General features: G+C 44.8%; 2 protein-coding genes across 8 annotated transcripts in view; one reads left to right on the top strand and one right to left on the bottom strand.

Moving 5' to 3' along the window:
- The window catches only part of YLPM1 (YLP motif containing 1), a 40,478-nt gene extending 33,865 nt beyond the window's left edge, over positions 1 to 6,613 (top strand). For 3 of the 7 annotated variants that reach the window (XM_082316671.1, XM_082316668.1, XM_082316667.1), the window contains exons 19-21: positions 2,640 to 2,770; positions 4,576 to 4,755; positions 5,127 to 6,612. In XM_082316671.1, the coding sequence (XP_082172797.1) occupies positions 2,640 to 2,770; positions 4,576 to 4,722 (278 nt within the window). In that variant the 3' untranslated portion in view covers positions 4,723 to 4,755; positions 5,127 to 6,612. Of the gene's footprint in view, positions 1 to 543; positions 2,602 to 2,639; positions 2,771 to 4,575; positions 4,756 to 5,126 lie in introns of those variants that run through there. The other 4 variants (XM_082316669.1, XM_082316670.1, XM_082316675.1 and 1 more) reach the window with 4 other exon arrangements.
- Positions 6,614 to 23,275: 16,662 nt separating this feature from the next.
- On the bottom strand, positions 23,276 to 26,844 carry PROX2 (prospero homeobox 2; the record flags this gene model as incomplete). The annotated part of the gene is made up of 5 exons (XM_082318862.1): positions 23,276 to 23,461; positions 23,571 to 23,765; positions 24,224 to 24,331; positions 24,893 to 26,503; positions 26,737 to 26,844. 5 exons carry the CDS (start codon positions 26,842 to 26,844, stop codon positions 23,276 to 23,278), a joined length of 2,208 nt encoding a protein of 735 aa, XP_082174988.1.
- Between the last annotated feature and the right edge of the window lie 245 nt (positions 26,845 to 27,089).

The raw sequence follows: 27,089 nt of genomic DNA, 5'->3' as shown, positions 1-27,089 counted from the left end.
GCACAGCCACATTTTTATTCTAAAGTCTAATCACTGGTCTGTCTCAGTGCATGGTGCACACGGGTTCTTATATTTAAATTTACAGAAATGGAGTCACATTTTTAAAATTTGACTGTATTCGCAGTGTTTAGTGCAATACTCTGTTCCAAAGTGTGGCTTAGTGGTGAGTTTTGCAGACTTTCAGGGAAGGAGAAATGAGCTCTGGCATAGCTGAAGTTTTGATACCATTGTAAAATTTGCTCTGGAATGCAAATAACATTTTACATAAAACTTTGACTTTTGCATAAGGAGGGCAAAAATTTAGCTGATTGATTCATTTAGTTTTTGAAGGAGCTAATTAAGTCAGTTACTTTCAGATGCTTTATTATTAAAATTCTAAAGGTGAGTTTTTAAGTTCTGTGGGTTTTCAGAAATGCTGCTGCTTCGTTGTTTTTAAAATTGAAATGGTAAAATGATGTTTGATAGTTTAACACTAAATAATCATCTGCCATAAATATTTACGAGCACCATTGTTACAAAAATGACACCTTGTCTCATTTTCAGAAAAGAATATTCTGAAATAATGCTTTGTGGTAGGCTTTTGACATTTCTGTAGTGTGTCTACTGCATGGCACATGTACCTTGAACCATGATAGTATGGATGGAAGCAGATCTCTCTGGAAAGGCAATCCAACTTCAAACATGGAAGGAGATAACGTTGTAAAATAAATTCTGTGTAGCAGTAACAAAAAGGGACAGAGGGGAACCTCATACTCTGAACGCCTCCTGAACTCCTCTAGCAATGTTTGAGTTACACGTTTCTTGGCGATGTTTTCAATTGGTCTGTGTGCAGCAGGGAGTGGGCGACTGAACTTGCATCATAGCATGTTGCCTTCCAGCAGGAATATGTCTGTATACAGAAACTTGCCAACAGAGAGCTCCTGAATTTTCAGTTCTTCATGTTCCTAAATGCTCCTCAATGCATTTGTTGCTCTCCTTTTCAATGTAATTTTTTTCTGGAAACCCTTATGCTACAAATGATCTACGCCGATTGATCTGACAGTAATACTGAAGAACAGTGCAAGTACATTATGTGCTGGAGTAACGGAGGAATATTGTATAAATCAATTTTGTCTTCTAGAGCGAGTGCCGTCTTTCTGTGGAGATTGAACATCAAATTGAGCAGATTTAACTTAGAGCAAAAGAAGAACCTTAACTGAATTGTGTAACAAGATATCATGTTACAGATACAAATACCCTGCACAGTTTTCTTAAATGTTGGCTTTTTTAAAAGGCAGAGGGGGATTAAAATGTTTTCTTAGAAGAAATTCTATATCTGTCCAGGGAAACAGGGCAAAGGTGGAGTCTTTAAAAATTTTAGAGTTGTATGAGGGAGAAATTACTTCATTAGTTTATGGCATTTAAATTATACTAGCATGTCTACCTCACCATTGCCTCACATTATCTCCATTGTTGCTCTTTTCTCTCCCATATTAAGTGAAAAACCTCATCTCTGAACTGAGCTCTTTAAATACATACCTTTGAACATCCTCTTCTGCTATCCAGAAAATATGCTGCCTTGTATTTGGTTTATTTCTGAGGTCTTTTGTGGGTGAATTTAATTACAGCAGTGACTTCTGAAACAATGTTACTGACATCACTGGAAATGGTTTACAGAATATAACTGCCAAGCTTAGTATTCCTTCTGCACATACTTGAATTGTTGGCTTATAAAATGGTAGCATACATTGACAGAAGTACTAGGATTTCCATTGACTTGTAAAGCCGTTTTTCATTTTCATGCTTTGTTGTTTGTAATCTTACAATGAATACTTCATCTCCTTTCCAAAAGCAGTTTGCTACATAATTGCAAGAAGGTGGTGTTTTTTCACTGAAAATAAGTGTCCAAAGAGGATCAAAATTTTAGAACATAGAAATGGAATTGTTTCTCCTCATGCCTTATCAGTTCAATAAGAAAAAGAAGAAAATTATGACTGTTGGACAAACGTACTGCTCAGATATTCATGACTGACCTCTTACACCGTGAAACAAAAGATTCTGAGATTTTTTTTTTTTCCCCAGTCCTGGAGGATTTTGAGTGTGTTTTCCTTGTGGGGAGAGAAAAAGAAAGGGGGGGGATCAGGGTTTCCAAGGACCTTTTTGTTTAGCAGAAACAGTATCTCAAAAACTTGTCTTTGATGCATTAAATTATATGATCGTCACTTGTTCCCTGATACTGCATGTATGCCATGTTTGACACAGTATTAAACCCCAAATTTGCAAAAAATGCTACAGCTTTAGTATTGTGTTCAAATTCAGAAAGGTGGATCTGTGGTTCCTAGCTATTGATGGCTATATTGTACCTGTAAGGACAGACTCCATATAGTATGAACATCCAGAAGAGGAAGCTTTTCTCCCTCATACAAATAACAAGACTGAGTGTTATTGCCAAACAATTAATGTGAAAGATCAATAAAACTTGAAAATGGTGTTGAGTCTTCTCTAATTTATTTCAACTCTCATCATTCCACCTGTCAAGACAAGCTGGACGTACAAGTTCTGCTGCTTATTCTTTTGAAAATTTTTCCACTCTCATCTTGTTTGTGTGAATATTAGAAAAAAATTCTCCTTTAACTCTGAGGCTCTGTGTTTGTTCTCAGACAAGCTGGATGGTTTGCGGACTGGCACTAAAAGGAAACGTGACTGGGAAGCAATTGCCAGCAGAATGGAAGATTATCTACAGCTTCCAGATGACTATGATACACGTGCTTCTGAACCTGGAAAGAAAAGGGTAATAAATTTTCAAATGACTTACTGTCTGTATATGACCATTTAGCAATCTCTGTGAAAAAGAGTTTGTATCAAGTCATTCAGTGTCTATGAATGTGGCAATTTCACTGACTCACTTTTCATTTTGCTGTTCCATTAGATTCTGTAAGAGGACATTCTTGAGAGTAGGGTCTTCCAGAGGTAAACAGATGAATTATAACAAAGTGAGGGATTGTAGATAATAAAGATCAACTACGCATGGCATGGCTTTTGAGATTGAGAATGGAATCATGTCCCGTTTCTTCCTAGGGGAGATGGTGCAACCATGGTTGCAACCAGAGCAACCCATAGAGTCCTTTTCTTATGCTGTATGTTTTGTGATGAGATAGCATGATATACAGTACAGATTCCAAGACAAGATGATGATTTTATTAAGCTATTTTTTGTTAGGTTTTGTAATAAGTAGGCAGAGAAACAGTACACTGTTCTTATGTTCAAAAAGATTCATCTAAGGAAAGTATCAGCTACATAGGTTTTATATCAATTAAGTCTTGTAGACATTACCTCCTGTATATACCTTGCATAAAGCTTGGGAGATACTGTGTAAGAAGTTGGCTTCAACCACTTTATATGTAGTTCTGTTCTGAACACAAAATGCTACATCTTCAAAATACCATTGTGAAAAAAAGGGGAAAAAATCATAGAGGAAGATGAAAGAGAGGTAATAGGAAGAGGTAATACTTTTTTTTTTTTTTTTTTTGTCTCCAAAATAGAAAGACCAGCTTTTGCCACTAAAAGTAATTTGAGTTAACTGTTGGTGTTTGGGCTTTGTTTTGTTTTGTAATGTCAGGTAGAAAACATGGGTAGTACTGGACAGCGTGCATGAGGGAAATGGAGATACTAAGGCATCAGCAGAGGAAGTGATGGTGGAAGAAAGCAGACATTGCTTATCAGCAGGAATGTCTGGGGAAATCCAGGTAGAAAGTGGAACAGGGAGGTGCTGGCAGAAAGGTGATAAGGCAATGTCCCCAAGTAACAAATCAGCCTGAATGGGACTAATCAGTTAGGATGTCAAGGAAGAGCTCCTTCACTTACTGTTTTTTCTTGTCCTGCAACTGTGTGTTCCAGCTGAGTTTCTGGACTGTAGCCTCCCTCCCTCCCTCCTCCCTGTGGCACTCCCTCCCATCAGTGTCTGGGTTTTGTGGGTGAGGGAGTGACTGTATATGTTTGAACAGGATGAATGCAAGTGATCTACATGACCATGAAGAGCCACAGAGGATGGGAGATAACAAATGCATGAAGAAGTTATATAGTGTAAAGAAACAGTGGAAAGATTTAAATAGAAATGCATCACAGAAGATAGAGGGGAAAACTGTCCCTCGTTCATGGATTCATTGCCGAGTTGCTCTTTAACACTGTCTTTCTGTAGTTTCATAGATGTTTCCGTTGCGCAGTTGAAAGACAGGTTGTACAGAAAATGAAGACACTAAGTGAATCTTTGATAATTCTTCCTGCAGAAAGCAGTGCTTTGAACAGAGAAATAATTGTAGTAATTACACTTGAGTTCTCAGAATTATAGCATTGAAATGGAAAAGGCTAATCATCTGTACCTTTCTTCCACTCCATGGAACACCTGGGAAGTTCAATTAAAAATAATGTAACTGGTGTAGTTTTCATCTTTACTCATCGGAAAACAAATGAATACTTACCTGTTCAAATGAAAATGAGTACAAGTTAGAATTCTTGTATTCTTATCTGCAATGGAAAGCCTAGAGTTGTTTCAGGATTTCTTAAGAGATTGTCCTACTGATAGTATGTTCTCCATAGGTGCGATGGGCAGATCTAGAAGAAAAAAAAGATGCAGACAGGAAAAGGGCCATTGGTTTTGTTGTTGGACAAACAGACTGGGAGAAGATAACAGATGAAAGTGGTCATCTTGCTGAGAGAGCCCTCAACCGCACCAAGTATATATGAAAAAGTGGTTAAATGGGATTTTGTGCCTTTAAGGTAAGTATTCAGTCTTCCTGCACGTTTATAGCCATGATGTTTTTTAGGTTTTTTTAAGAGTTGAGGTTGCAGTTCATATCGTTGTTAGAGTTCTCCCAGACAAGATTATTTGATTTGGAGCCTTGTTTAATAGGTGTCAGCTGTGCCTGTGTCAGTGTGCACCTTCCTGTACAGCATCTAAAAATAAAAGGAGAAGGATTGTCAGCTATCAATCTCCAAACCTTATTAACAGAAAGATTATTTCTTCATTAAAAGAGTAGTTTAGCTGTGTGCCTAGTCCTGACTAGTTCAGATTTTGCTTACTACATCTTAACTCTGACTATGTTAATTGCTGTTTTACTTGGTGTAACAGACTTTTCCTTTCTTTACAGGCCATTTGCTCTGAGGAGAAGTGAACCAAGGTGTCATGAGCATCTTGCATGGGTCATGTCACTCCCACCTTCACAGTTTTTCTTTGTTACTTTAGTTTCAGCAATTTTCTTGAGATGTTGGCAGATAACCAGTGCCCTCAAAAAAACCAACGAATCCCACTGCTCCTAAGTGAGAGAGACAGTTTACTTTTTAATATTTTTGGAGGGGAGGGAGGGGGAGGGCCAGTAGTTTTAGCTGCTGTTTGTGGGATAAAGTGGAAGGATTAGACAAACGTTACCTCCACTGTACCGTCACAGAATGTTTATCACCTTTGCTTTGTGGCCGTTCTCGTTTTATACTGTATGTATCTTGTAGCTTATTGTATTAGGAAGCAGAACAATAAATTTCACTATAAACTCGGTGTTCTTGGTGGACCATATAGCATGGTTTTTGTTTGACATTTTAAATGTGGTCTGTGTTCACATGTTGACAGCGCTCAGAACCGTCCTTACCTGGAAGAGGTGATGTGCTTATATTCTGGAATGTGTCCTGTCTTCTAGGTTTATCACCTGCTCTTCTTCTCATAGACAGCTCTATTAAGGCCCCAGGTTTTGCTGGCCTTTAGGAGTCATACTGTTCCCATTCTTCCTGGAGAGCAGGAATGATCGTTATTTTTTGGATCCTAGTTTCTCAATTATGTCAAATTTCCATTACTACGTGAGTATAAATTCTGTTGGATGGCTCTGAAATACTCAAGGTAGTAATGTATGAAAAACATTTCTTTAACGTGCAACTTGAAAACAGGTACTACAGAGTTCTCTGGAGGGCAGCCTAGAAAATTCATTTGGTCTTTTAGCCAACACTGATCCCTATCAGGGTATTTCATTCCATTCATAAGTCTACTGTCTCATAAAGAAACATCATTAAAACAAGCAACAAAGACCAGAAGTTATACCTTTCTATTCCTTTAATAAATGTGTTTAGCTTGCTAAAAAAGAGAAATGAATAGCAGTCCACACTATCAAAAGTGGTACAAATTCTTCATAGATGCCGGTATATTGCTTTGGCACAGCATCAGCTTTGTTGATGAAAACTTTCTTTTGTTCTCTCAGGTTTTGAAGCAAAGGCTTCAAATTTCGTGTTAAGGCTTTGTGTGTTAACACAAGGCATTGTGTTTAACAATATTGTAACCAGGCAAGGTGTTTAAATCTGAAAATAATTGCTGTTTTACTGGTGAATTGAATTTTTTCTCCTGACCTTTCTGAGGGAAGAAAATGAAGTCCTGAATTTCCTTCTGTGCTATTCTTTGTTGCTGTGCTGAGTGATTACATTGCAGTTTGCGTCTAGGTTGGTAAATCAACTAGTTCTGGTGTGGTGCTAGTTCATGCTGTTAAAGGAGAGCTGTGGTGCTAATAGATGGTTTTGTTTGCCATTCTGATATTTTGGTTTATTGGATGTTTCTCAGCCTTGTCTGTGGTGCATGATTGAAAGCTCTTTGGTAAACGAGGGGAATAGCTGAACTTGTGTTATGCCCTGAATGTGTTTAACACAAGAAAATCAAGCTCTCTGAATGCAGCGTTTTTAAAATGGAAGGTAATAAATATGCATTTTCTGTGTACACATGCTATTATGTAGCATATATACTTTCTTTTTTAAATGTTTCTAAGTACTCTTTGAATTCTGACTGAGAATTGTTGACAAAGGGAAACTAATAGTTAACAAGAAATCAGTATTGTGTATTGCTGTGGAAATCAGGCAAGCTTCGCTTCGGAGAAGTTACTCTCAGGTATGTGTAAAATGGGTTTCAGTCTATCTTCAGTTGTCCGTAACAAAACTAGAGTTCTTGTGGTATGCCATTGTTACGAGTCGATGCTGTTTCTTCACTTTTAAGAAGTGATAATGGTTTTTTGGTAATACACTGGAACGAGACCCTTTTCTAACATTTTTCTTTCCAGGCTAAATAATATTTCTGGAGCATGCAAATGGATAGCATGTGACAGAATTGATCATATTGTTTACTGTTTTTAACAATTTTGAAAATTATTTTAGCAGATAACATGCAGAGGGGTCACACTGTTTATTCTGTGGTGCATGTAGAATTAAACAGAGATGAGCAGAGAATACACATAAAGTTACACTTTACTCTGGTGAGAACAGAGAGAATATGTATTAATCTTCAAGTTTAGGGCAAAATTTCAGTTATGAAAACATACTGTTGCAGATTCTTTGTTAGACTGTTTGATCAGAACAGGCTGAAGGGCTTGGGGTTTTTTGTTGTTGTTTTCCTGGTTCCCTGAATTTCAGAACTTTTTCCGTTTCTGTAGTACAGAAATATCATTCCATAATCTTTGCCATTTGTTTCAGTTGGTTTGAATGTTAAGCAGGTCAGTCTTCATCTGCTTGATGGGAAGTGGCTCTCAAAGAAAGTTAACTTATGCCAGAACTACAACCTGTAACAAATTCTGCATACTCTAGTCCTTCAGTGAATGAAGAAATCAAGTAAAAAGGAAAAATTAATCATTGCTTACCATTTCTCATGGTACTTCAGTTTTTCTCAAGACCGCCTGCTTTTTTAAGGGTATTGAAACTACCTGTCTCATGGTAGAAGTGCATGAGCTTTGTGCAAGGGAATGTGCAACCTAAGACATACTGCTGCTATGTGAATAGAGCTTTGTTGTCATCTTCAGTCACCTTGTGTTTTACTGTAGGATTGCTCATTTAAGCATGATGGTCTGACTATGGTATGAAAGAGTGAAAATATAGCATAGAATACCATATCAGTTCTGGAAATGTCATGGTTTTCTTTTTCTCAAAACGTTTACATCAACATAAACAACTTACCTTGCATTATTAGTTCCCAGTCTTTGGAAGGGAAGAATTGGTGAAGTTTCACTTTTCACCCGTCAGGTTGGGTTTGGTATTTTTTGGACTTTGCTTCAGTCATCTTTGCAAACCCTGTCCATTAATTGTTCCTTGCCTGCCTGTTGGTAAACAAAATACAGCACTGTTATTGTCTGTTTGTAAGGTGTTTGTTTTAAGTGTTTTCTGAAGCCTTTTAATCTCTGAACAACCATTTAGATACCATGGAGATCCTGAGTAGGATTTCAGTAATGGCTTTTATGAAAGGATTGAATTGGAAAATTGAAGAATCGTGATTTGCAAGTCACATTAGAAAGTACGCTTCCTGCAGAAGAATAGTCTGTCGTTAGTGTGCTTTTAAATGAGAGAGAAGAACACGACCTCACCAGCCAAAATCAGTTTTTCCCAATTTGAGATTTCAACATCATTGGAACACTCTGAGAATCCTTTTCAAAGGAATGAAGTAATTCAGCCTGTGGGACAGCTTGTTGCCATCTAAGCAAATTTATTGTTACCAGAAGAAAAAATATTCTTTGTCTGTTTATTTAATGCAGCTGTCATGGTGAATGGTTTCGTGCCCTTCGGACACAATTTCTCTTAGCAGATTGTGCCATTTTGTTATTGATATTGCTGCCACAAAATATTGGAAACCCACACAATATTGGACAGACCTCGGGATTTGAAGAAAATGTGGTTGATCTGGGTTGGAGGCAAATTGTGCTTTTTGTTACGAAGTTCCCAATGTCTCTGCCAGCGTGCAGCTAGCTAACTGTGAGTTGACTGAACTGAAACCCAGGAACTCTCTTGGAGTGTTGTAACTCGGCATATGTGGACTGGAAAGGGGAAGCAGTACCGAGAGTTTTCTTTGCCTGTGGAACATTCACGTGGTCTGCATCCTTAGGAAGCCAAATACTGATGGGTACATGGTTCCTTTTTATTGTGCCTCTCTTCGTTATTTGATGTTTCCCAGATTACTTCTGGGAAGTGAGGTGTCAATACTGAACTTGAGGTCCACTGACAATTTGGGATCAAACTGTGCCAGGACAACCTACATACTATGAGATAACATATTTGAGGAGCAGAGGTGGCCATCTCAGTTGAGATCTGCACGTTTGCAGCGCAAACTGTAAGTGGGTAAAAAGAAATTCCAAGTTCTTACAACGTGGTGGTGTAAGACTGATGGTACTTAGTTTTCTTATCATTGTAGAAATAAGAGAAAGAACAGAAATTTCCTAGAATTCGAAATATGAATGACACAATTCTCTCTCTATTTTGAGTCTCCAGGGCAATCATCTTTATTCTCTCATAAAACTTGAATCAAAGTTGTTTTCTCTTCTCCTGCTCCTTCATTCTTGCAGGTGTGAGTCAGAATCCTTCAACCGACTAAAGGAACACCAAGTAACTTCTGATTTCTGCTGAAGATTAATCACTTTCTTCTTCGTGGTGAAACTGTTTTGTTTCATTCTTACCAGTGGAGTGTTCCAGCAATTGCAATGTTTCATTCTACCACTTCCAAATGTACACAGTACTGGATCTGCAGGCCGAAGCCTTAAATCTTCCTCATGCATGTAGGTTGGAAAATAGGTAATGATAATATTTCATTCAGGTGGATTATCACTTTCTAGCTGATTAATACTGTTTGGAAGCAGAATGTGCTCTTTTATTCGTGGTTTTGCTTAAACCAGGTAAGCACAAGTACTGTTACCAAACAACAAGTACAGCAGGTTTCTGGAAATGGAGAGCCAAAAGTGTTTTGAAGTCGCTTATGTTTTCCATTCTGTGTTAGGTTTCTAGTCGGGAGGCTCTGGTCTCTTTGAGTTGTAGGATTTAAGATTTGAATATGCAAAACCTTAAAGCCGCCTGGGTGGAAATGGCAGAGTTTCATTTTTTTTTCTAATATTTTTTCTGACTTGTTGAACTCTCAGATAGCATCTCTTTGGGAGGGTAGGCCTTTCCCTAGGGCTTGTGCTCTGGAGTGTCAGTCATTCAAATATTTCTCCGTACTGCTTCCTTTGTATGTGTGCACCGGGACAAAGTTTGTTTCTTTAACTGGTCAAGATACACATGTATGGATGGATGTTCAGCTTTACAGAAGAAATTTCTGATGCTTTTTATTAGGATTGCATCTGAACTGTCTGCAGTGATCAGTATATTCGTATATGAAGTTGCTGTGTTTGAACAGTTAGTACTCTCAGGGGAATACATGAAGACTGCAAGGTTGTTATCACTTCACCAATTCCTGTGATGGTGCTTTGCTGTCTTCGGAGGGAAATTATAACTGCAGTGCTCCTTGAAAAACAAACAAACAAACAAAAACACCTGAGAAGTAAAAACTCTCCTTCTAAATGAAGAAAAAACAAAACAAAAAAAAAAGAAAGAAAAATGGGAATTCAGTTAGTTTTAGTAACTAACTCTAATTATGTGAGCTGGAATCTGTCTTGTGTGGCTGGAATGTGCTAGCAACTCCACTGTCTGAGGTGTCTGCTTTAGCAACTGGCTGCATATATATTTGTGGAGGAGAATCTGAAATTAATCCCTACCATTTTTTTGCCTGCAGGTCAAAAGTATAGTTGAGCAACCTGATTTAGAAAGCAGCTCATCTTGGAAAAAAACTGTTAAGGGTGATTTGAAAGTACTTTTAAATTCTCTTTAAAAGCACAAGCCATTAGCAGAGTACATGTAAACTGAAACATTGCCCCCCCAAAAATAGAAGCATCTTTCAAAAACTAAGATTCATTCTGTTTAAATCTTGTAGGATGTTACTTTTCTTCCCTGTGGATTAGCACAGAAAGGGAACAGAGCTGCAGTGCTTCCCTGCTTCAGAGTGTAAATGGCCTTAAAACACAAAAAAAATAAGTATTTGTTTTGACAGGTAGGTAATACAAACAATGACTTTAATTTGGCACTACACCATATGTGGGTGACAAGGTATCTTAAGCAGCGTTTAAAAATTATCTTTTTATTCTGTTTTGGTAAGTCTGATGCAGATAGTAATAAAAGTTTTGTTTGACCACTGTTGTTGATCCAGGTACTAGCCTTTGTACATGTAGCTTCTGGTTTTTGAGAAGACTGTATTACTGTTTGAAGCACAGAAAACACAGCTTTACCGACAAACACCTACACTGTTTCAACTTACTCATCTGTGGATGCTCAGAACTCTAGTGCAAGTGATGAGTCTCTACTGCTATTTTTTGAGGTGTTTGTTTTTCCATTTCCTTTGAACTGAAGTTGCCAAATTCTTTCCTTTGAAGAAGACATGGACAGATTAACTTGTCTGGTAGCAGATCTCATTGTACTCTTCAATTAGAGCCACACAGAAATCAAGATTTTTCAGGTAATGACAACCAGACGGCACTAAAGCTTTGATTTCATGTTAGGATTAAATTGGAAAAAAAAAAAAACAAAAGCTTGAAATTGTTTCCACTATAATTAAATTTTTGTGGTTTCATATTGCTCAATGCAGTTTTAAACCATTAACTTCTACTTCATGAAAGAAAAAGTCACCGCTTTTCTGTGGAAAAAATTTCAGTGGACTAACATCGCACTGTTGTGTGGAGTATCACTTGCAGCGCACAGTCAACATTTTGCGCTCCATTGAACCTACGTGCTGCATAAATATGGAACAAGATCTTTCTTCTGCCTTAAGGAGAAGCATCAAAATTAAATGGTCTTTTTATATCCTGCTAAAAAGCTTGACAACTGCTGACATCTAATGGAAAACAGGATTTAACTTGCTAGTAGCTGCTTTTGGATTGTAGAGTCTTTAAATATATTGTAGCAAGAACTAATTCTTCTGAAGTCTTCCAAGGTTTCTTATTGAATCTTTTGCTTTTTTCCTCTTGGAATGAAGAAAAATAAGGATAAATATCCAAACCAAAGCACTAAAGATACTTCTAATAAAAGAACCTGCTAGCTTCACTCTGGCTAAGAAATCTCAGAACTTCAGCTTGATCGGAGACGCTACCGAGATCTCTCACAAAGAGGCGTACTTGAAGCTCTAATGTGAACAGTTAAAACAGGTTTGCACAATGCGTGATATGATTACTGCAAGTTTTGCAGTAGGTACTTTATAGTTAAGGAGGAATGTGAATACCCTTTTCTAAGGAGTTTACAATCTACATATTCCTTTATTAGGAATAAAATGGTTTGTATCTCCTTTCCCTTCTCCCAGCAGGCAGAGAGAATCTGCTGTAAGGCTGAAGGGAAGGCCCTAAAGTAAACTTGGGTATAAAATTCCTCATTTTTACTTAAAAGTCTGTCTGATATAGCCTCATTGCAGTATATATGTTTCAGATGTAGCTTGAGAAGAATATTCAGATACCCTTTAAGCAATTTATCTACAAATCTGTTGGGAGAGACACTAGCACGGTGAGCATGCTGCATTGCTAGTAGTATGCTAACAGTGCATGTCCATACCTTCTACTCGAAGATGAACTTGGAGGAGAATAAAAATCTGACTAAAAAGCTAGATTTACCTCAGTGGAACCAGAAGTGACTGTTTGGCTTTGGGTCAGTTTGGGGAACTGATGAAACCTGTAACCTTCAGTGATAAATATTTCTCTATCACCTCCTTTTGTCAGTTGTGTCCAGTTCTGGCTTGAGAAGATTGTCTCAGTCCTGTGGATTTCCATTCTTCTCTTGTTCCTAAGCTAGACTTAAAATGCGCTATGTTGAAGGAAAGGACTATCTGGAAGACTGGCACGATTTATGTTTTGCTAAATGCAAAAATGCTGACCATATCATGTTGTCACTTTGCACTCTGCTTTGATAGTTTCTTGGATTCTGCATCTAAATCATAGTCTTGAACTTCATTTGAAAAGTCACAGTTGTCCAGAGAATTTCTCTCTCAAAGGCTGTTCTCCACTGCATACTCAGATGCAGCAGCATCCAGTGCAGCCAGAGTTTTGGAGAAGAGCTCCTCAACAGTGTCTGTTACAGCTGAGCAATCTCATAGAGATTGTCTTTCTCAAGGAGTATTGCAAAATTTCTCTCTTCATTCAGACATTTCTTCTCTGTGTCTGGCCTTTTGGTGCTAAGTTCCGTAAATAAAAATACGGGTGCTGTGTTCTTGTTCATGGACAGTTGTTTACCATTCCTAGTGAAACACAACTTCAGAAATACACGACTTACAAATCTGCACAATTGATGTGAGGTCCAGGGTTGGCGGTGAGGTGACTATGTTTTGCAGGATGTAATTTATGTATGTTCTTAATCTGGGTGTTTTTATTGACAGAGGAATTGATTTCAAGTGTCACTGCCTTGGAAAATACTCTTTCTGCAGCAGTTCTGTATCAGTCTCTTATTTAGATGAATGCTTTAGGTTGAGAATTTGGTATATTAGTTCTTCCAGTTTGGGAGAATTACCTTTTTAAGATAAAGATGTATAGCTTATCTCTTGTAGTACACATTGATTTTTCTTTTCTGGACAACTGTGGTGGTTCCTTTTATCTTAATTTGTCCTTGGCTACATCCATCAAGATGAGGGAAATCTGTTTTCAACAGCGGAAGCTACTTGTTAGCCTCGATGTACAGGAGAGACAAATAATGTACTCTCCTTGTGATAATTAACCTAATTGGGCATCTTTTTCTGCATTTTCTAGCACAGGTCATAAACAAATGTGTAATGCACCTCATATGTATATTATATAAAAAAAAAAAAAGTGTGATGCTGAAATCATTTTCCTTTACATTCAGTACTCCAGCTGGATTAGTCCAGTCCAGCAGGGATTTAAGACCTCCAGAGCCTTCTGCACTGCTATTTTTCAAGTTTCAGTCTTTGCTGTGATTATTTTTTTTCCTCTGTGTTTGTGTCAAGTTGTATAGACCTGGTGAGTACAGAGTTCAGTATAGCTGAATGTACAGATGGAGTCTGTGTATTGTAGAAACATTGTTAAATTTCTGTAATGTGTAGGTTGCTTTCTTTTTTATTTTTAATATTGCTGGTTTCATTGTTCCCTACCTTTGATACACCAGCTGTGGAGAAGGAAGACCTCTGAAAATAATGGAGCTAAAATTGCATTGAGTTTGAAGTCATTAATGTTATTAAAATATTTTACAAATATGCACCTGGTCGGCATCTTCCCTGGCAAAGAGGATGTAAATTAGCAGGAAAATCAAGACTGGGAATTTTGTAAAGTATAAAAGGGTAGAAATACATTGCAAAAAAGTAAGAATTGGAATTCAGCATTTAGTGTCAGATTCCTTTTTTTTTCTGACTTTCTAACTGTGGTAAAAGACAAAGGTTTTGAAAACGGGGTAATATGTTAAATGCTGCTTTTGGTGATCTCAGGGAGAAGAATGCTCAGTAGCATTTAGGCACCATTTTTTTTTTTTTACTTGCACTGTTATCAACTGGGATTTTTTTTATTTGGCTGGTTTTTTTGCTGATGTCACTGTCACGGAGTTTGGTTTATTTTAAGAGCAGTTTTGCCTTTGGAAGCAGCAGCCTACCTCCAGCAGCGTCACTGATATGTTGCCCTTGAACCCTATGCACACAGGGATTCCGTCCTGCACCCGGGATGCGTCTGAGCCAAGCTCTGAACAGTTAATGTGGAGCAGATAAGCCCTGTTACCAGAGAGGGAATGGCACAAAGATGCGTGTCGTCAGAGATGCTTCTCAGAAATCACCTTATAACTTCTCATAGACTAATTAACTTGATTTTTATCTAGGGGTTTACCCTCATGAGTCAGTCCTCTTCCATTTTCCAGATGGGCTGGGGGGATGCTACATCTTGATGTGGGATGGTGGATGAGTCACATGTAATTTTGAACTGTCTATGGTGTGGGTTCATGTGCTGGGGCACACTGGATGTCCAAAGCTACGCTACTGTCATATGTATTGATAACATACCTGTGTGCTAAATCTTAACAGTGCAGAACTGAGTTGTCATGGCAGGGGATTTTCGCAATGCTGCAGTTCTGTTTAAATGTCTTATGGGGAAAACAGACATTGGAGAGGCGTCTGCATAAAACCTTCCTCCCTGTTAATCTCCGTGCTCCTTTATTTGTACCAGGATTTAGGGCTATTGTATGTAGATCTTTCACATGTAGGGCCTGATTTTTGTTTTGTAACACCTTATTTATCTTGTCATTACTCCATTACTTTTATGGATTTCTGTTTTACACCTGCATGGTATCAGTTACATCTACAATACTTGCATTTATCCTCTCCGCCTTCCTCTTCCCCCAGCTCTCTTAATTGTTATTTTGTATGTCTAAGAATCCTTTCTCAACTTTAGCTTCCAGTGTGCATTGTTGTGGCTTAGGCGTGGGGCTGTTCACTCTATGGTTTATTTCCAGTGGAAAAAGCCACTGAATGCTTGCAAACACACGACCATTCAATAATATACTGAATAAAGACAATTGAACTGATACCAGAAGGCTTATAGGAGAAGCTTTGTGAGATGGTGAACCGAGTTTTGCAAACTGCTCAACTGGCAAGATCCTTGGATCACTGGAGCATGTTGTATGGGCGGCGTAAGGGCCAGTAAATTTTCAGAAAAGATTTTTGGGACATTGCAGACGGCTTTCAGGTGATGTCAGTGCCATGCTCCCGAGGAACACCTTCCACACTGGTTCCAGCATCGTTTGCAAAGAGAGGAGCTACTCTGCAAAAAATTGCTGCTGCCACTAGTTGCTGGAACACAACTTATGCTGAAAGAACAGCTGGGTGGCTCTGAGGCTGCGGTGGTGGGCTGTGGTTGACCTAACAGGCCATCCGGTAGTATTAAGAGAGGTAAGATCTTCCGATGGTAACTGCCAGTCTGCTGACTGACTGAGGCCTTCATACTCGCTCTTTGTTAAGAAACAGATCTTGAGAATTGTAGTAAGGCTGTTCCCACCTAAGTGTTGGCCTGTGAGTCGTGACGCAGTCAAAAGCTAAACTTGTTTTTGCTTAACCAGTAAATTTGAGGGCAAATGGTCACAGATGGGGTGTGGTGATCTGAATAAAGCCACCATCAGGAGATGGTGGGCTTTACTATGAGTGTATTGATGCAGACAGACCATAGGTTTTTAGCAGGGAATAGTACGGCCACCGAGTGTGTAAAGGAAAGAAATTGCCGTATTTTTCTTTGAATTGCATGGCACCATTATATGGAAACAAGCTTACAACAACTCAGGAGAAAGAGGATTCTGCAGTTTCATCTCAGTTATTGGAGAGTTCACAGGGCAGCAATGTCTTTGGCACCGAACTGATGGTCTGTGCCATTGCAGTCCTCCCCACAGCAGCTGCTCAAGAAACACTGGTCCAGAGAGATCTCCTTCCAGCATCAGGTGGCCCCTTCTAAAAAATTGAAATGCAGTCATCTTTATGAGTAAACCTGGGATCTGCAAGGATTTTGTTTCCCGATTGGTGTGACTGTTGAAAAGCAAAAAGCATTGCCGATGGTTACAGTGCAGGTACAGAAGATGCTTACACAAGCAAATCGTATCGTGTTAATGGACACGTCTCCAGTTAAGTGCTAATGTATGGGTGAGTACGGTATTGTCACTCCTTTACGTTTCAATACATAATCAGAGCTCCATGAAGTTGCTGAAACAGAACATTTGTCACCAGATCAAACACTCCTGCCTTGGCTTGGCTTGTTACCACCTTGGGAAGCCAAGATCCCATGCCACGAATACAGAGAACTTCACTGACTGGACCATGACTGAGATGGTGTTTCCAACTTCCAGCAAAGAGATTGCTCTGGTCTTTCAGATAACATTGCTCATTCAAAGTTTAGTCAGAAACGGAGGTGAGATTCCTTTCAAGCTCAGGGGTTAGAAATAGCTTCAGAATAAACACTCTGAAGTTGTGGCGTGATGAAGAAAAACACAGTGAAGGGCTCTACCTGAGCTCTGACAGCAGCGGTGACGGGGTGCTGCGCAGGGGCTTGCACTATACCCGGGGGTTATTTAAGAGTCCACTGCCAAGTAAAAAGCCTCTGGTGTTCTGTGCTCGCTTGGAAATGCCGTGCTGTGGGCACGGCCTTCCACAAAAGAAACAACAAACTGAAAAATACCTGGGCCAGCAGCTGTCAGAGATGAGAAGAAAGGGCTTTGCTGCTGCTTGGCATAATGCTCGCAGCTGCAGCCCGGGACATTTCTAAACATGAATGGATGATACTCTGCTTTGTAATGATTGCTCAAGAGAGGAGAGCACTGTGGCTTTTAAAAATACCATTTCTACAGCATTATCTTTTTGTAACTGTAGCTACTGTTCCTGAAGTGTTTTATTTAAAAACAGCCTTTGTAATTGTTTTTGTTTGAACACAGGTTGCACTGCCAGTTACAGACGCAGAGATGCGTAGGGCTGGCCTCACTTTTCCCTTGAGCATGAATTCATAGTGTTTTCAAAAGTTGTCCTTATTTCTACTGTTTCTTACTTGCAGACCTGGAAATTAGAAATGGAAAACAATTACTTAAGCTGTTAAATATTCTGTGCTTGCATTCTGAGAACCAAATGAGGACAGGTTTTATATAGAGATGTATAGATCTGTATATACACATATATGTTGTCAGGTATTTTGTTTAGTTTTTTTAAAATAATACAAAGTATTTTTTTATAATTTCTGTTCTTTGTGTAAAGCTATGGATGACATATACGCGCTTTGGGAAATCCAGTAAAATATTTTCCTTGAAGTTTCAGGGTTTTTTCTCTCTTGTATTTTTTGTACTCCCAGCTTTTCACTTCACCATTTGCTTTTAGCTGCTTATTTTCCATGATTGCAATAAGACAAAAAGATTGATCCTGTTGGGTACAGGCTGGCAAGCTTAAGAATGCTCCTTGTTAATCTAGTAGAACAATTAGTGAGAAAACGATAAAAGCCTGAGCAATGAACACCAGCAGGGAAGCTGCCACGTTTGGCTCACGCCAGTTGGACTTCATGCTGGGTCATTACGAGTTGCTTAGTAGGTAATGGGAAATAGCCACAGAAAGTGCCCATTTTATTGGAACAGCAAAACCAAGAATGGTGTTTGACCCTAATACACAAAATGAAAATTACTCTATGAACTTTTAATCAAAAGCCTAGTGCTAGAAAACAAACTACTAAATTTGGGAAGCCTATAGAAATACTGCAGAGGCTGATGGTAGGTGTGATTGCTTACTGTAAATATGCTGAAAGCCCTCTCAAAAGGAGCAAATAGGACATTTCTCAAATTTTAGGTCTTTGTAATGTTTCTATGTTCCCAAAAAGAAGTTTATCATGACATGGGACTTCACCTGCCACTTGGCAGCCTGTACAGTTAGCTGAGAAGGAATTAGTATGTAAATATGGACTGTATCCTCACACGTGTTGAGTGTTGACCTAAATCTGCTTTTCCTTGAGATCCATGGCACAGGTCTCACTGGCTTTGCTTGAATAGCTGTTCTCAAGCATTCTAGATCAGTCCCGCTTTTAAAAAAGGATTTACTACTTTGGTATTTATCTATGTATGGACACATGTGCTTGTTCTCTGCCAGCCTGCCTCCCATCTTCTCCCACCTCAGCTGCCTCCCCTCCAAGACCAGCATTACCCCAACCAGCCTGCTGGTTTTGGGTGGTGGAGGCGAGTCAGCAGAGGCCGACTACCCTCTCACCCTTTTGTGCACCCTTGCTCAGAGTAAATATCTCCCTTGGAAGCCCCTGGGCTACACGGTGGCCTCCCTGTCCCCGTGCCTGCCCGCGCTGCCCTGCCTGGGCAGAGCTCCCTGTGAGACATCTCCCTTCTGCACCCGAGCTTCCAGGCTTGCGTTAGTGCTTGCACCCAAGCTGCTGCAGGCAGGCTGGTGAGCTGGGGCACCCCAGAAGGGAGAGTGTAGCCCTGTTTGTGTGGCTCCATTGCCACTGTCTCCTCAAAATGGGGCTTTTCATTGCATAAGTCAAGGGAGAACAGCTCAACTAGCTGCTCCTGTGAAGCTGGCACCTGGCACAGCCCCACTCCCCAGCTCCCATCCCCTGGTCCATGGCTCACGCTAATATATTCCATGGTGTGCAAAAAGAAAAAGCTTTTGCTACCAGCCAGAGATACCAGTCTGTCTTGAGGGACCCCACAGGGTGTTTTATCCTTGAGGCTGATCTCCACAATCTCTCTGTGCATCACTTCACCTTCCCCTGGAGCGGTGCTGGGTTTGCAGCACAGGGCAGCTCTGTGCACCAGAGGCAGAGGAAGGGGTGTCTTCTCCAGCTGAAAAGTGATGTCAGCTCTCTCAAACACGGTATTTGTACTGTAACCTGGATTAATCCATCCTTCCAAAGCAGATAATGGGACAGCAAATGTTGCTGAGATTTCATGAGCATGGGCCACTGGCTCACCAGGGGATGCTTACCTGGAGAGAGCTGCCCTGATGCCAGATATGCATCTGAGATGTGTATTTGAGGGAAGATCCCTTTCAAGAACATCTGCTTGAGCTGGGAACCTCTAGGGCTGGTTCAGTCACTGCAGACAGGTCCAAGTCATTAGCAAGAGTAAAGAAAAAACAGAGATGTTTTATTGCTTGTCAGAGTTTCCTCCCAAGCTATTTTGGCACACGGCATGAACATTCACTAGGAACTTCTTCAAGCTCTAATTATCTGTACATGAGTAATAAGGGCTCCTATGGTAAGTAATAACATAGATGAGTACATAAGGGCGCTCAGGGCCTCGCCAGCTTAGTCAGTGTGGTCACATCTCCCTCTTTCGGCTGCTACAGGACAGCAGCAGCCTGGAGGCAGAAAACAGCAATTTTTAGTGCTTAGTGGTCTTTGCTGCTTGTTTAGCTGTGTGGACTGGGTGCATTGCTGCGGATGGGTTATGAATGCAATTGGAAGTGTAAAAGGATAGCCCTGAGGAATTGTTCCCAGAGGATGCAGTTATGGGTGGCTGTGGGCTTTTTGCATATACCACAGGAATTTGGATAGAAGGAAGGAAAGGATTTTTTTTTTTTTTTAAAGATGAAACCCAGTCAGCAGTAGGTGAGTGTGCTACCCCCATTGCTTCCTCGGGTAATGAGTGGGAAATGGTGAAGCAAGAGCCCACCCAAGCCTGGTGGTCACGACCGTAATCACTGTGTGGGCAGCGGCTCTCCCTTCTCCCCCCAGCCCTCCAAGCAGACAGACTTTGTCTGTAGAAATCTCCCTGTGACAGGCACCTATGAGTCTTTGTTTGAAAATTAGTTGCTATATCTTGGGCACCGCTAGAATGTAAACGAAACTACACACCATACCTTGCACAGCACAACCAGTGAAACCTTAATTTCTTGAGAATTCACACCCTAGTTCCCTAATGCTTCAGGCTCCATCACCCCTAGAGCAACCCCAGCAGCTGTGCTGCCTTCTCCATATCCAGCGCTCCTGCGACCTAGATGGAGAGAAGGCAGCGTGAGCCCCGCTTCCTTCTCTGCCAGCCGGCTGCTGCTTTCCAAGGCTCTCGCAGGAGCACAGGGCTGTGATTCAGCTCACCCCACTTCAGCATGGCGTGGCAGAGCGGTGCCTGCCTGGGTGCAGCCCCCCTGGCTGCGGCAGCTGAGCACCCCTGGAGCAGGCAGCTGCACCCCAGGCTCCCCAGACAGGAGCTCTGCTTGCAGAGGGAGCGTGGAGTGACCGAAAGGCGGGTAGGTGCTCCCTCTGCATCCCTGACACCTCTGTGCTCTCTGTCACACTTGGCTGAAGGTGAACAGGGGGTTGAAAAGCTGCTGGGGACGATGCCAGCCAGACAAGTGCCCTGTAGTCTTGTGTCCTTCGCAGAGTCTCTCTAGCCCTGCTTTTTTTTTTTTTTTCCTATTTCTGTTGGATGGAAAATCTGCCCGGGCAGAATTCAACCCATGGATACAAGTGGCGAGGCCTCATCACAGGCAGAGGATAACTGATGTGAGATGCTGTTTGTTGTGGTCATGCTGGTCCATGTTTCGCAAAAGCCACTGTAAAACACAGCTCTGTAGTTCCCGCTTCCCTGCAGCTATATGGCAAACACTGGAGCAAAATTACTGCTCCAAATACTGGGTCCAATCCTGTTCAACATCTTCCTTAATGATTGGGTTGTGGAGTCTCCCTCCTTGGAGATATTCAAAAGCCATCTGGACATGGTCCTGGGCAACTGGCTCTCAGTGGCCCTGCTTGAGCAGGGGGTTGGGCCAGATGACCTCCAGAGGTCCCTGCCAACCTCAGCCACTCTGTGACTCTGTGATTTGGGGCATTGCCTTGCCTTCAGCCCCCCATCTGCCGCTTTACTGACACCCACGAACTTGCATGTTAGCAGAGGAAGCAAGAAGCTGCTCCCCCGGGGACTCTCTGTAAAAGGGCTTTGTTCCAGCAGGATGCCTTCCGTAAACCTGTATCTTACATCCCCTAACTGTTTAGCTATGGCCAAAAGAATTTGCTAACCCCTTCCCTGAGCCAGGCCATCATTTCTTTTTCCAGCAGTGTCAGTTTTGCCTAACCAATGCATTACTGAAGCTCTGAGGTAGTTATTGCCTGCAGGAACAGTGCCACCAGCAGCGCTTCTCAGATGCTGTACACTTGAGTCTGGCACCCGTGAGCTTTGGGATGTGCCTCCGTCTGCCTCCAGCCCCCCCTTCCTGATCCTCCTGACAAGTTGCACTTCGGAGCAGACTGACACCGAGGCATTGGGGTGAGGGTGCGCGTTTAATCAAGCACGTTGGTTAGTGGGGGTGCTTGGCCCCGCAGGGATGCCGGCAGGAGGAATAAGCCCTTTTGCTGCAGTATTATTCTTTTCCCAGCAAAAGGCAAGAAATTCCCAGTGTAACACTTTAGAGCAGAAGTTATCAAATAGGTCTCTAGAGATGTAAAGGGGTAACTTAAACTAGGCGTTTATTTAAAAGTGGATTGAGTAAATTTGGTGTTGGGGTTGTAAAATATACAAATCTCCAGAAATGAACATACAAACAGAAGCAGGAAATCTGGCTAGCCGCACTCGCGATGGGAGGAACCACTGTAAAACAGTCCCTATTTCGGAGACCCCATCCTGCCCTCATGTTATCACACGCTTCCTTACCCCTGCAGATGCACTGCCTGCGGATCGTCCCATGTGCTCCTCTGATGCTGGAGCTGTGGTTTTCCTCTCCTGTGTCACTTGCTGTGCTCTAGTACCCAGCTGGCGCCTTGCAGCCCATTCAACATCTTGACCTCCTCCCAACCCTCTTCTCCCTGAGCGTTTTGCACAGGGATGTCGTTGCTCATCCACAGTTCCGCATCGCTGCCCTCCCAGAGCCCTCCTGCCGTGCCTCTCACCGGGCTTCCCTCCTCTTCACAGCCTTTCCCTCCCCACCGCCGCTTCTGCCAGGACGAGAGAGCCCTTAACACAAAACGCTTCGCCATGCTCCATCAGGTGGAAAACGGGCAACTGAGTCCTGGTCACAGGGAAAAGAAACCTCCTTGGGTTTACACCCCTACAGCAATGGGGCTGCAGACCTCATGGCCGAGCTCCTCACCGGCTTGTGTTAAAACCCACGGGCACCAACAGGTCCCAGATAACGTGCTCCTCTTTCAACATGGGCAGGTTGCAGAGCAGAGATGTTTGGGGCAGTTTTGCCAGCAGAAGCACGGTGTAAGGGGATGCGGGTGGGTGTTTAACATGGCACCCTCCTCCCAGGCGATGGGCTGATGGGGGCTGGTTGCAGGGCACCCTGCTCTCCTCCAGCATCACGGGTAACACTGCTGGTGAGCGGTCGCTCCTGGGCTGCTTCCACCAGCACGCACTCACCTGCTTGGCCACAGCGCGCAGCTGCATGGGGGGCTCTTGCCAAACAGCACAGGGGAGGCAGGGGGGAGTGTTGTTCATGCTGGCTACAACAAACACTGGTTTTACATCTCCCAGACAGGGTCAACAAGCCCCATGGGGTGCTTGAAATGCTGGAATTCACCAGCTGTTTTCTTTGGACACTGGTGTGTTGTATCTGGACAGAAACCGAGGCGTGCTGTTGGACCGGGCTCATCCACTGGTCTGCTGTGCCAAGAAAACTTTGCCCGCTGCTAGGACCTCTGCCTGCTTTATAAACAGAAAGGCTGTTTGCCCTGATCTGTGGCCCTCTGGAGAAGAGAAGGAAGACAGCTCACACAGGGTCACTGGGAGAGCTGGGGCAGGGCGATTTCCCAGGCTCCAACCTGATGGCTTCATCTCCATCCCTCCCCTCCAAGGGTCTCCGGCAGGACCCCACCAGCTTTGAGCAGGGGAATAAAACACACAGCATAAAATCCCAGCACCTGAGGCAAGTGATAGACCTCACCCAAGGAGCTGTCTTACAGGCCAGAGAGAAAATACTCAGAATAACAGATGCTGTACAGAGTGCCCATGAGGTGCTCAGCGCGTGGTGGCTGCACACAGAACCCGGGGCTGCTTTCACAGAGACTCAGCTGCGGAGCAGTTCCTGGGAGCAGCTGGCGGCTTTGAATCCTTCCGGGATGTCGCTGTCCAGTTTGGAAATGATTTTGTAAATGGGTTTCTTCCAGGAGGGGTCGGCATCCTTGCCCACCCTGACAGCGCTGAAGAACTCCCGCAGCGTCAGGCTGGCCACCTCCAGGAACCGCCCTGGCACCTGCGGCGAGACGGGCATCAGCCCACGGCACCACCGGGTCCCCAGCTTCCCCCCACCTCGGCAAACCACATCACCCCACCACCCCTGCCCCCCAAGTCCCCCTCCTCACCTCGAAGTCGTTCCCCTTGTTATAGTGCATGTTGAGGGCGCGGAAAAGCTCCGAGTCCCGGGAGACCCGGAGGGTGCCGGCGTCCACGACGCCCTCCAGCAGGGCCTGACGGGCAAACTTCTCCACCTGGATGTAGTAAAACTCGCGGAAGTTGCTGAACCACTTGATGAGTTGGGAGGTGATGCAGCGGCTGAACTGCCAGGGGGGAGAGCCGGAGGACAGGCGTCACGCCAGCCCAGAGCCTCACGACCCACGAGCCCCCGCAAGCCCAGCCACACACCGCTGGCCTGGCCCCAAACCCAGCCCCGCCCCAGGGGTGCAAAAGCACCAGCCAGGACCGCGGCATTGCGGTGCCTCTCCCTGCTGAGATTCGGATCCCAGCCGCCCTGCGGTGGGGAGGCACATTTGCCATGTGCTTTAATCCCAACGCCTTGATTGCACAGAGCGAAGACCTGGCAGCCCAGGCCCATCGCAGCCCTGAGCACCTGCTCCAGGGCAGCCCGTGCTGAAGTGGGTGCCATCCCCCCGCTCCTGCCAGCGAGGAGGGGGTACACGAGAGCATCTCCTTCCCCACGGTTCCCCAGCGAGGCGGGCTGGGTGCCATGCGGCACGGGAGCCCTGCCTGGCACCAGCACCGGGTGCTGCCATTTTACCTGCACATCGAGGAAGTAGGTCTTCAGCAGAGTGGAGCTGGGGTAGCGGGTGAAGAAAAACATCAGCTTGGCCTTCTTCAGGTGGCCGGGGGTCAGCGCCTCCTGCATCTGCCTCGGGGTCAAGGAAAGCCTGCACGCAGCAGCCCGACCAGCTCGGCACATCCCTGAGCACTGGCCCTGGCACGCACATGCCTGGTGCCCGCAATAACCTCTCCCCACAGCCTGGCAGCAGGGTGGAGGGGGTTCATCCCTGGCTGGGCAGCCACTGGCTTTTCCCTTCGGCATCCCCAGGGAAGCTGCCACTCCCCACGGCGCTTCCCAGGCCGGTGGGAACAGGGATTTCCATGAGACACCTGTTCCTGGCATAGGATGATGGGACCGCCAGGATGGCCTAAGAACTGGCTTGGGAGCTCCTGACTTCTACCCCCAGCTACGCTACAGCATCTACCCAACCCTGAGGCACAGCAGTGCCCCTCCACGGCTCAGGACCTCTTTCCTGCCCACCCCTTTTTATCTCCCTGTGGAGCAGCGGGGACCCTGGCCCTGGGGGGACTGGCAGGGGCTGTGCCGAGCTGTGACTCTGGAGGACAAGGGGAGCACATCCAAGCTCAGGGACCTCTCTAGCTCCAGCTGAGCCCAGGGACCTCTCCAGCTGCCCCCAAAGGATACATGGGTGGAGGCGAAGGGTGCCCCATCCATTGCAGCCTGCACCTCCCTGTGGCCATCGCCGCCAGCCGGCAGCAGCGCCAGGCTCTCCATGGCAGCAGGGCTCAGGGGCAGGGGATGCTGCTGCTGCTGTCTCATGACTGATGACCTCAGTTTGATGGTTCCCCAGTGCAAGTCGAGGGGCTCCGAAGGACCCCTCTCCGGAGCAGAGGGAGTGCTGCGAGGGCTGCTGCCCCAGAGGCTGTGCTCGCCGTAGCCCAGCAGCTGGCTCAGCAGCTGGCTGTCCTGGACGGGGGCAGCCGAGCCCAGCGAATAACCCATGCTGGGTACCTGAGAGGGTTCTCTGACCCCCTTTGAACTGAAGGAGCCAGCATGAGAGCCCGGGCTCTTCCCCAAAGCTCCTGACAGGGCCTCAGCCTGGGGTGAGCCCGGTGAGCCCAGTGAGCCCGGTGTGTTCATGGGAGATGGCTTAGCAAGTGACTTTCTGCATTTACCAGCAGCAAAATGCTCTCTCCTGGCATCTGGCCCTGGCAACGGGAGGCTGCAATGCTGCTGCAGGAGGTGGCTGGCTGCCTTCGGCCAGACGGTCTTCAGGACAGAATCCACCACCCGGGACGTCACCCCAGCCAGCTCATGCTTCAGCGCCTGCGAGAGGACCCTTGCTGCCGAGGGCAGGCCACCTGTGTTGCCTCTGTCCTCATCCTGCTCCGGCCCATGCAGCTCCAGGTTGCTCCTCCAGAGAGGCGCTTGGCGCAGGTCGCTGGTGGCAGTGGCACTGTCCTTGTCCGGTCTGTCTCCAGGCTTTCCAGGCAGTGGATGCACTTTCTCAGCACCTTCCTGGGTTTGGGCAGTGTCCCCAGAGTCACAGACCTGGAAGAACTTCTCCTGAAGCTGCCTCAGCTGCTGCTCTAGAAAGCAGAGCTGCTCCTTCAGCTGCTGGCAGCCCTCGGCATGGGGGCTGCCCCCCACGGGGGCCACTCGCCTGGCCGCCCCTGTGCCCTGCTGGGGCACCCTTGGCTTCCTCTTGCTCTCCCGGGGCATCTTGCCACCCCTCTCCCTCTCATGCCCAAAAGCTTCCTCCAGGCTTGTGCCAAATGCCTGAGGAGTTGGTGAGAGGCTCATGCCTTGGATGATGCTCTCCACCCTGGCCCGCTTGGCTCGTAGGTGCTGGTCGGAGAGCTGGTCCCTGTCGCCAGCACAGGGCACGGGAGCCAGGGCACGGGTCCTGGGGGAAGCCAGGCCCTGCACTCCTTCTCCAGGAGATGCACCATGCTCGTAGTCCTGAGGCAAGGCCACTGTCTGAGAGGAAGGGAAAAGGATGGTGGGATCCAGGCTCCTGCCAGCCATCGGGTGGCTTAGGAGTTGTGATATCAAGGATGCACTGGGGGAAGGCAAGAGAGAGTGGGTCTGGAAACAGGTTTCTGACTTCAGCCCCTGGCCGTGCCCTGAAGTGGCACGGTCTCTGTCTGGCTCAGAGCCAGTCCTGCCATCCATCGCCTCTTCTTCCTGCCTGGACACCGAAGAGCTGACCCTCAGCCGGTTGGGGATCATTTCCCATGACAGACTGGCAGGCTTCCCAGGTGTTTGATGTTTCAGCCTGCTAGCGGTGTGGAGCTGGAGAAAGAGCAAGAAACATCAGTGGAGCGGACCTCATACAGCAGCTGTCCATGCACATGGCCAGGATTTTTCCTCCCAGATTTCCAGGGCATCTCTGCTCCCCTGCAAAACCTATTTCTCCAGGGAATGACCCAGGCAGAAACCTCCAGGTACTGCAAAACCCGTGAGCAGGCTGTCGGGCGTTGTGTGACAGCAGCAATGCCCTGGACACTGTCACAGCTCCCACCTACCAGCCAGGCATTCATCATGCCCAGAATACATTTCACATGGTTTGGGCCCTGGATGTGCCTGGCAGCGCAGAATTCCCACACTGCCAGCTGCGTCTGCACTGGAGGCATTTGGGGAAACTCCCTTCTGGGTTCATGGACTCAGGTACAAGGGTGGTGAGCACCAGACGGAGCCCTCTGCCACGCACGCCTGGGCAAAGGTGGTTTTGGATGCTCCCGGGTGCTGGCAGAGCATGGGGACGGCAGCTACATCCCTGGTGAAGGCATTCATGGCATGTAGCAGCTCGGCCAGGGCATGGCTGCTGCCTGCTTCTGCCGGCACCCAGCACCCGCCACCAGAGCCCCAAGGGCACGGT

This window comes from Platalea leucorodia, assembly GCF_965183815.1.
Source record: "Platalea leucorodia genome assembly, chromosome: 7".
NCBI classification, from domain to species: domain Eukaryota; kingdom Metazoa; phylum Chordata; class Aves; order Pelecaniformes; family Threskiornithidae; genus Platalea; species Platalea leucorodia.
Note: the sequence above shows the minus strand (reverse complement) of the source record. Positions and strands in the feature narration are given on the sequence as shown.